This window comes from Mandrillus leucophaeus, unplaced genomic scaffold (genome assembly GCF_000951045.1).
Source record: "Mandrillus leucophaeus isolate KB7577 unplaced genomic scaffold, Mleu.le_1.0 Scaffold53, whole genome shotgun sequence".
NCBI lineage: Eukaryota > Metazoa > Chordata > Mammalia > Primates > Cercopithecidae > Mandrillus > Mandrillus leucophaeus.
This window is the reverse complement of record NW_012105697.1, coordinates 2901775-2912253: the sequence shown is the minus strand read 5'-3', so window position 1 is coordinate 2912253 and position 10479 is coordinate 2901775. Positions and strand designations below refer to the sequence as shown.

Here is a 10479-nt window from a genome sequence, read left to right as displayed (position 1 = left end):
GCAGCCTCCTGAGTAGCTGGGATTACAGGCAAGCGTCACCATGCCCAGCTAATTTTTGTATTTTTAGTAGAAATGGGGTTTTGCCATGTTATGCAGGCTGGTCTCGAACTCATGACCTTAAGCGATCCGCCTGCCTCTGCCTCCCAAAGTGCTGCGATTACAGACAGGAGTCACTGTGCCTGGCCAGCTTAAAGCATTCTGTTGAAGTGGAATGTAGAAAGAGGAGGTTGCACACATCCTAGGTGTGCAGCCTGAGGCAACTTCAGAAGGTGAACACACCACGTAACTAGCACCCCAAACAGGAAGCAGATCATTATCAACCCCGCAAATCCGGTAACCACTACCCCAACTTCTCACACTATGGATGAATTTGGCCTGTTACAGCAACTTTTACCAGGGGTTATTTCTGGGCATTGATCTTTTTAAAATCTCATGCACTCAGATAAGATTTGCAGGTGTTACATATGCTTGCATTTTATGGAATGGGAATGATGGGAGCGTTTTCCCCTGCTTGCTTTCCTCTGGGCCCACAGACTGGGAACTTCTGCCCTCCTGGAAAGTAACTCTTTTTCTTTCTTCTACTTCTTCACTCAGTCCTCTCCACAGGAGGTATAGTGACTAGGAGAACAGGGAGAGGCCTTCATCCTCTGTCCCCAGTCCTCTCTCGGGGCAGAATCAAGCCCCAAACAGGCAGGACACCTAGTGGTTAAGAGACATGCTGGGTTCAAATCCTAGCTCTGCCATTTACATGTTGCATGACAAGGGAAAGTCATAACTTCTCTGTGCCTTAGTTTTCCCATCTGTAAAATGGGATAACAGGTCCCACCTCAAGGACTGATAAGAGGACCAAGTAAATTAAGGTAAGTAGAGCACAAAGTCCAGCTCCTGGCCCATGATGAGGCTGTGACTGCCATCAAAGGTCTCTGGTTCCAGACAGCCCGCTCCTCTTTCTTTTTTGGAAGTGGGTAGTTGTCTGCAGGAAGGAGGGTCTGTCCATGCAGAAAACGGACCCAGAGCCTGCCAATGAGAGGCCCTCCCCTATCAGCCCCCTGGTGTGTGCTCCATCAATGCTGGTTCAGTGAATTACAACTGGGCGAATGAGTGAGTGAATGAATGATGTCACAGAGGCCTCTCCCAAGCAGCATGTCTAAAATTGACCTTGTCATTTCTTCCAAACTTCCTCCTTGATCCCTATGCTGGAGGCTAGAACCTCCGTCTGCCCTATCCCCACATCAGAATTCAGGTGTTGCCCCTGGGTTTGCCCCTGTTCCTGCAGCTTTTATGTCCCACAGATCTGGAAATGCCATCAGGTCCCCGACTTGACACGTCCTGGGTCCCATTGGCTCCTGTCCTTGCCTCCAAGCCCAAACTCTGTGCTAGCTCTGCGACCCACTCACTGTGGGACCCGAAGCAAGCCATTTGGTTTCTCTCTGCCTCAGTTTCCTCATCTGTAGAGGAGGAAACCATGCTAACGATCTCACAGGGCTCATGAGTTAATCATGGGAGTTAATTAGTGTTCAGTTACTAGATGAGTTATAATAAGATGCCCTTAGAATAGCAGCAAGCTGGCTGGGCGTCGTGCCTCATGCCTGTAATCCCAGCACTTTCGGAGGCCGAGGTGGGTGGATCATGAAGTCAAGAGATCAAGACCTTCTTGGCCAACATGGTAAAACCCAGTTTCTACCAAAAATACAAGAATTAGCTGGGCGTGGTGGTGTGCACCTGTAGTCCCAGCTACTCAGGAGGCTGAGGCAGGAGAATTGCTTGAACAGAGGAGGCGGAGGTTGCAGTGAGCAGTGAGCCAAGATCACGCCACTGCACTCCAGCCTGGCGACAGAGCAAGATTCCGACTCAAAAAAAAAAAAAAAAAAAGAATTAACAGCAAGCTTGTAACATGCACAAGGAAAGTGGCAACTCGTCTCTGCTTTTTTCCCTAACTACACATTTCTGACTTGCTCCTTTGCCCCCCACACTCTAACCCCAGCCACATCCAACCCACCTTCCTTCTACATGGGCTCCCAGATTCTCTAAGTCCCCAGATCCATTCTATGGCTCCCACTGCCTGCAAAACACATCCAACCTCATCGGTGTGGGACTTGGCAGAGAGAGGAGTCCTCTTAAAGGCCAAATCAGAACATGTCCCTCCTCTGTCTAGAACTCGCCTATGGCTCCCACCCCACTCAGAGTAAAACTCACATTTCACCATGGTCCACGAGACACTACGTCATCCATCCCATCGCCTCCATGATCTCACCTCCTAGTCCTCCCTCCCACCCTCCAGCCACGCTGACCACCACCCCTCTTGGTGTTCCCTAGATGTACCAGGCACATCTGTACCTCAGGGCCTTTGCACTTGCTGTGTCCTCTGCATAGAGCCCGTTCCCCCTAGACATCTGCCAGTCTCACTCCCCACCTCCTTCAGGTCCTCACCCAATAGCTCCCTCTCAGTGGGGACTTTCCTAGACACCCTTCTTAAAATGGCAACCCCCAGCCCCAACTCCTACTCCCAAACCCCCTTCCTGCTTTATTTTTCTCCACAGCAGTTATCACCACTCAGCGCAATTCATATTTTAGCTGCTTATTTCAGTTGTCATCTGTCTACCTCGGTGACTGTGAGCTCCATGAAGGCAGGGACCATTTCTGTCTCACTATTGTACGCTCTGTGCATTGAACGCTGCTTGGCACTGAGTAGGTGCTCAAGAAATAGATGTGCAATGAATGAATGATGTCATCCCAGCCATATTTTCACCCAAATCTCCCACTGCTCTGCCCTTAACTTCAGTGTCCCTGAAACGTACCGTGCTATACCACCTTGCCTGTGCACATGCTCTTCCCTTCCCTGCTATGCCCATGGAATTCTTACTATCCCGAAAACCCCAGGTCTGGTGTGTCCTCCTCTCTAGGATATCCAAAGAATAAATCTCCTGGCATGCGGTTAACTTCTTCCTTTGGGCCTCCCCACTGTGCCCAGCACTTATTTCTGCACTATCATGGTTTGTTGGCCAGTTTGTTTCCCTCACCCTCACCTCTGCACTACGAGTCAATAAATCCATTTTCTGGCTTGAGGCAGCCAGAGTTACATTCCTGACATGATTGGGAGATGGATGGAACTCTCATGTGCTCACTGAGAGTGATTATGTGATTTTTCTCATGTACAAGATGAATGTATAAATGAAAGAACCATTGGTTTTCTTATATTGATGTCTTATTCCTCAAAAAAGAAAACATTAGGTTTTTTTAGTGAAAGGAATGTGTTTGATGATTCTCTTTGGTTTTACTTGTAGTATGTGGATTAAACTCAGTAGATGGGTAGTGAATGGATAAATGGAATAGTGGGTGGATGGGTGAATGGACTGGTAGGTGGCCTTATGACTGGATGTGTGAATAGATACAGATGGATGAATGCATGAATGGGCATATGCGTGGATGCATACTAGCCACATCCTACCACAGCCAACAGGTAGTAGAGGGATGAATAGGTGGGTGGGCAGATGAGTGGATATGGGATGGGTATGTAGGTGAGTGGATTGAATAGCTGGATTGATGGCATCTGAATAAAAGGGTGAATGAGTATGTGTATGGATAACTGGATATATGGATGGATGAATGGGTGGATGGAAGGATGGATGGAATGGGTATATGGATGCATAAGGGATGAAAGGTTGGGTAAATGAATGAGTAGACAGATGAATGGTTGGTGGATGTTCAATGGGTAGCTGAATGAATGGATGGGTGAATGGAAAGGTGAGAGGGTGGGTGGAAGGGAGGGTTTATGGTTGGATGGATAAGTGGATAGACAGCTGAGGTATAGGGATGGATGGATGGATGGATGGATGGATGGATGGATGGATGGATAAGTGGATAAATAGATGAAGTATAGGGATGGATGGATGGATGGATGGATGGTGGATAAGTGTATAAACAGATGAAGTGTAGGGGTGGGTGGGTGGATGGATGGATGGATGGATGGATGGGTGGGTGGGTGGAATGGGTATACAAATGACTAGGTGAATAAAAGTTTGGGTGGATGAATGACTGGACAGATGAGTGAATGGCTGATAGATGTTTGAGTGGTGGATGAATGAATGGATGAGTGATTAGAAAGGTAAAAGGGTGGGTGGAAGGGAGAGTTGATGAATAAGTGGATAGAAGAAGAATTACAGAGGTGGATGCATGGGTAGATGGATTTATGAAGGAAGTGTTGGAGGATATGTGTGAACTAAGTTACGCACACCACATGGAGACAGTCTGTGTCTGATCACCATAGACATCAGACACAAGAGATCTCTTGAGATTTTTATGGGGCAGGTAAATTCCAAGCTGAGAATGCAAATGTGATAAACTGCTGAGATCTACAGAGTGGCACATTTGTGGAAAAAGAACAAACCCCCCAGTGTACCTGGGAGCCCTCTGATTCGTCATCTTCCTCCACCGAACTCCACTCCTGGGAAAGCCCAGTCTCTTGAGAAGACAGGTCTGGGTGAGGGTGGGAGTGGAGGAAAAAGGAGCCATGAGTGAGTGGCTAGACGGCGGGAGTGGGCTCTTCCCACTGGCATCTTGTGCCTTTACTAATAGCTTGTCCCTTTACTAATAGCCTTCTCTCTCTGTCTCACCCTCCCTCTTTCACACACACACACAAACACACAACCCCCCCCCCCACACACACACACACACGCCTATGTGGTTCAGGTGGGGCTGAGAGAATGAGAGGCCTGAATTCTGTTCTATAACTACCTAGAAAACTTCAACTGGGTCACCTGATGTGGCCTGCCACTTAAGTCTTCACTCCCTTACCTGTCCAGTAAGAGTTCCTTCTCTATAGGCAGAAACTGAGTGAAGGAGCAGAACAAAAAGCCACAGAAGTAAACCAGGATGATGGAGGCTTCCTCAGCTTCCAAAGAACAGACACTAGTGGAGACATGTCCCCACAGTCAGAACCTTAGCGTCCTTCTCATCCCTAAGCTGAATAGACTGGGCAAATCCTGGCATTTTCCACTCTTCCTGCACCTGAGCCCCAGCCAGGAGCTCCAAGCCTCACTAGCAGAGCTGGCCTCTGTTATCCACGCCTTCTGTCCCAGGCCTGCTTATCCCCCTGAGGAAAAAGACAGTGCCTTGTAGGCGATATAAGGCTCAGCCCCTTTCTGCTATGGGGTGCCACTGAGATATCAGCAAATGGCACTACCCTTTATCCATCTGTTTGGGCCCAAACCCTAAAAGTCATCGTGATACCTCTCTTTTCCTCCCCTTCCCCACATCCATTAGCAAGAACTGATTCCTCCTCCCAAAGGTGTCCCAAATCTCTCCACTTACCCCAGCTCTCTCTTGGACAGTTGCAGGAGTCTCCTAACTGGCCTCCCACCTTCCATTCTTGACTTCCTAGCCCTACAATCCATTGTCATGTGCAGTGAGACTCAGGGTTTCTCAAACTTGGCACTATCGGCATTTGGAGCTGCACCATGCTTTGTGTGGGGGGAGGGCCTGTCCTGTGCATGGTAGGACGTTTATCAGCATCACTACTGGCTTCTCCCCACCAGAAAACAGCAGCATCTCCACAGTTAGGATAACCCTAAACGTTTCCAGACACTGCCAAAAATCGCCTGGGGAGGAGAGGTGGGGTAGAAGACCACGCCCAGTTGAAATCCACTGAGTTACAGGAATATTTTTGAAATGCAAATGAGATCATGTGATTTTCCCCTTCAAATCTTCCAGTGCTTAAAAATTGGGGTATTCCCTTTCTTGCCCTCCCTGAGAACCCTGCAAGCACCCCCATGAGGATAACCCTGAAAAATCCTGCTGGAGACACATGACCTGTTCTCAGCACCACCAAGCCAGCCAACAGCCAGCACCAGCAGACATGGGAGTAAAGCCATCTGAGATCGGCCAGTGGCCTCACCCGCTCTCTGAGGCTGCACAGACAAGCACAGCCAGGAAAAGCGTTCCCTGAAGGCAGGTCAAACCTCTGACCCACAGAATCATGAGCCGATACGTGATTGTTGCTTTAAGCCCCTAAGCTTGGGGATGACTTGTTACACGGCAAAAGCTGACTGACACAGTGCTCCACGAATAGCTGTCCAATGCATGAGTGAAGGAGTGAATGTTTAGCCTTTCCCTGGGCTCTGCCGATTCCTTCCCCTCCACCCACTCACCTCCCAAAGGACCCGTGCCTCTCACCTTTCTCATCACTGTCATGGCTGGAGGCCCCAACCTCCACAGCCTCCCAGTCCTTGGCGCAGGTGGGATGGGGAGGCTTCTCCCAGGCCCGGCTCTCCCGAGGCAGCAGCGTCTTGGTCCTCTCGGGCTCCAGCAGCCCCCGTGTCTGCTCAGGACTGAGACTCTGCATCGCCCCAGGAGGAGATGAAGCTTCTGAGACAAGCTTCTCTTTCTCCTCCTGCTCCAGGGTCCTCTCTGGTTCCCCAGGCACAGGGTTCAGAACCTGAGGACTGACGAACATTTCATCATTCAGTGAATCATTACGGAGGGCCAGCAGGGGCTAGGCACGATTCTAAGCATTAGAAATACAGCAGTAATCAAGTGGAGATTCCTGACCTCCTGGGGCTTACATTCTAGTAGGGAGAGAAAGAGACAGGCAGGGAACAAATAAAGCACGCAGCAGGTCAAACGGTGGAGAGCGCTCTGGAGACAAAGCTGGAAAGGGAATGTTTGTCACGGGCAGGTACACGCAGACACACACACTCACATACTCACATATACATACATACAAACATAAACACATCCACACATCCACACACAGTCACATACACACATACGAACACACACATACACATTCACACACTCACACTAACACAAACACTCATACACACATTCACACACACACACATTCACACTCACACACATACACACTCACATACTCATATACACACATACAGCCACACATGCACCTAGACACAGTCACATAGGCACACACACTCATACCCACACTTACACTCACACACGATACACCCACACTTACACTCACATACACACACACGATACACTAACATACATATACACAATCATACACACATTCACACATATACACACATACACAGTCACATACACACATATACACACACTCATACACATTCACACACTCACACCTCACATACATATACACATACATAGTCACATATACACACGCTCAAACTCTCTCACACACACTCATACACTTACACACATTCACAGACACACACTCACACGCATATGCATTCACAATCACACACACATATGCCTCACATACATATACAAGCATACACATACACACAGTCACATATACACACACTCAAACTCACACACTCACACTAACACACACACATATACACATACACATATACACACATTCACAGACACACACACACTCATGCATTCACAATCACACACACATATGCCCTCACACATACACGCATACACATACACAGTCACATATACACATGCTTAAACTCACACACATACACACTCATACACTCACACAAACACATACACACACATACACATTCACACATACACACACACTTCTACTCACACACACTCACATACATTCACACAGTCCACATCTCAAAGCATATAGAGGGGGTTTTTAGAGAGAGTTGCCCCTGGAATCCCTCTGGCTATAGACAGAAGAGCCCTAGTCTTCGCATCAGCCCCCCATGGCCCCAAATTTCTCCTTGGTTGTCATAAAAAATGATGCATTCACCATATGGGGGTTAAAAGTCTTATTTTATTTTTTAATTTAATTTAATTTAATTTATTTTTTGAGACAGGGTTTCGCTGTTTCCCAGACTGCAGTGCTGTGACAGGATCTCGGCTCACTGCAACCTCTGCCCCCCAGGTTCCATGGATTCTCCTGCCTCAGCCTCCTGAGTAGCTGGGATTACAGGCATGCGCCACCATGCACAGCTAATTTTTGCATTTTCAGTACAGGTGAGGCTTCACCACGCTAGCTAAGCTGGTCTCAAACTCCTGACCTCAAGTGATCTCCCCACCTGGGCCTCCCAGTGTGCTGGGATTTGCCGATATGAGCCACTGTGCCCAGCCTCAAAAGTCTAATTTTAAATGAACTATTATTTAATATCCGTATTCTATATAGTTGATCAACCTGAAATTCAGGTGGTTGTTTGCAAGAAGCTATCTAAACTCTAAGGACTTATAATTACGTAACCCTTTGCCTTAAAACTCTAAAGCTGGTTTATGCTTTTGTTTTAGGAAATTGTATCATCAATTTTGTATGTGTAACCCAAAGACTATCCTTGTGAATAATAACTTTTAAAAAAAGTAAATTATCTTGGAGTGAATGGAAAGCTTTGTGAGCCTTTTTCTCTTTGCTTAGGCTTATGTAAATAGAAATTGTTCTGTCAAATTTTAAAATCATGGGGCAGACACTGTAGATCAAGAAGAAGTTTGTGACTCAGCAACCAAAACCATGTGGAGACTATGATGTTTGGTCTCAGATTAAAAAACTAAATCTTCTGTGAAAAGAAAACTTTTTTAAAAGAAAACCAAATTAATGTGATTATGGACTGGGTATTTGACTACCCCAAGGTATTATCACTGACTTTTGTTGAGTATGGGAATGGCTTTACGGATAGATAGGGAGAGGTCCACCTTAGCTTTTAGAGGTGCTTTTGTAGTACGTAGGGGTGAATTGACCTGACGGCTGAGATTTGCTTTAAAATATTCCCATATGCAGCCATAAAAAGAATGAGTTCATGTCCTTTGCAGGGACATGGATGAACCTGAAAGCCATCATTCTCAGCGAACTAACACAGGAACAGAAAACCAAACACCGCATGTTCTCACTCGTAAGTGGGAGTTGAACAGTGAGAACACATGGACACAGGGAGGGGAACATCACACACCGGGGCCTGTCGGGGGGTGGGGGAAGGGGAGGGAGAGCATTAGGACAAATAGCTAACGCATGCAGGGCTTAAACCTAGATGACAGGTTGATAGGTGCAGCAAACCACCATGGCCCGTGTATACCTATGGAACAAACCTGCACGTTCTGCACATGTATCCCAGAACTTACAGAAAAAAACAAAAACAAACAAAAAACAAACTCCCACAAAGAAAGAGCACACAAGAAAAGGAGAAATGCTGAATCTGGGAAGTTGGTAGACGGTGGTTCACAGTACTATCCTCGCACTGAACAGTATGTTTGAAATGTTTTCATAATAGAAAATACATATGTTTATATGTGTACATATATGCAGAATGTCTTTCTTTTTCTTCATAACCAATCAGCATTTCTGTCTCCTTCCTGCAGCGGGGTGTCTCACATTTCCCTAGAACCCAAATTCAAGCTCATCATTTCCCCAGACCCCTCTGCCCACTGCCCCACTCACAGCACTCCCTCCTCCTGGGTCCCCCGCTCTCGGCCAGGACTCCACCGTCCTCCCCAACAATCTCTACAGCACTCGTCTTCGACTTGCCTCTGCCTCCCCTGCCACATCCAATCCTTGGCCAAGTCCACTTCCTCTTGCCTCAGAAAATTCTCTGCCCTCCTGCCTGATGCCCAGGGTCTGTCCCAGTCTGTGTTTTTGTTCCCCTGGATAGAGTGACCTCCACCGTGTTCATCACCCTGCCTCCTGGGGGTCCACTCAGCCCTTCACCCATGGATCCTGCTCCCCGCTCCCCTGCCACCAGCTTCAACCTCCTCAAGACCCCTCTAGTTATGAGATTCTCAATGCCCAGGAGTGGGCACCACTGTCCCTGCATGCTCTCACCTCCTAGACAGTCCAGGTGGAGATTTCAGGCACAGCCAGGGATCTCTGACACTGAATTCCAGGGAGAAAAAGCATCTCCTGCGTCAGCCCCTGTGATCCTCCGCATCACCTCAAAGAGAAAGTCTCTGTTGGGTGCCCCTATGCTTTTAGCATCTCTCTCGCTGAGCTTCCTTTCTAACAAAGCGAGAGCAGCTTCAGGCCAGGCAGGCAAAGCAGCCAGCACAGCGCTTCCCCTCAGTCAGAAATAAACATTAAAAGTGATACTGGCTTTCCCTTTGCAACAGTGATCCAAAGTTTGCCTTTGAAACCCACTGAGGTAGAGTTTTAAAGCAGGTTGACTCAGGCCTGCTGGTGGACATGTCTGCCGGCTCAATCACTTTGGAAAACTATTTGGCAACATCTAGGAAAGCTGAGCACCCCGGGACCTGGTGATTAAACCCCCCGACACTTAGCCAGGAGCAATGAGAACCCATGTCCACACACACGTGTGTGCGTGAATGTTGATGTCTGCTGTATTCATAACCATTCATAAGAACGCAGTGGTTTACATGCATAGCCAGAAGCACTCATAGGCATAATGAAAATGCTAAAAAAACCAGGTGTTTATCAACAGGATAATGCAGACATAAATTGCAGTTTATGCATTCAGGGGAGTACAGCTCAGTAATGAGAGGGGCCAACAAAAGGACACAGGCGGCAACATGGGTGAATAGAATATATATATATTTAAATAAGCAAATATATTTTAGTATATAATTATT

General features: G+C 47.4%; 1 protein-coding gene across 2 annotated transcripts in view; it reads right to left on the bottom strand.

Moving 5' to 3' along the window:
* SMIM17 (small integral membrane protein 17) overlaps positions 1–10479 on the bottom strand; it is a 35555-nt gene that overhangs the window by 5324 nt on the left and 19752 nt on the right. For both annotated transcript variants that reach the window (XM_011997003.1, XM_011997004.1), the window contains exons 2-3: positions 6172–6440; positions 4400–4476 (exon numbers count right to left, since the gene is read on the bottom strand). In XM_011997003.1, coding sequence (XP_011852393.1) covers positions 4400–4476; positions 6172–6340 — 246 coding nt within the window. In that variant the 5' untranslated portion in view covers positions 6341–6440. The remainder of the gene's footprint in view (positions 1–4399; positions 4477–6171; positions 6441–10479) is intronic.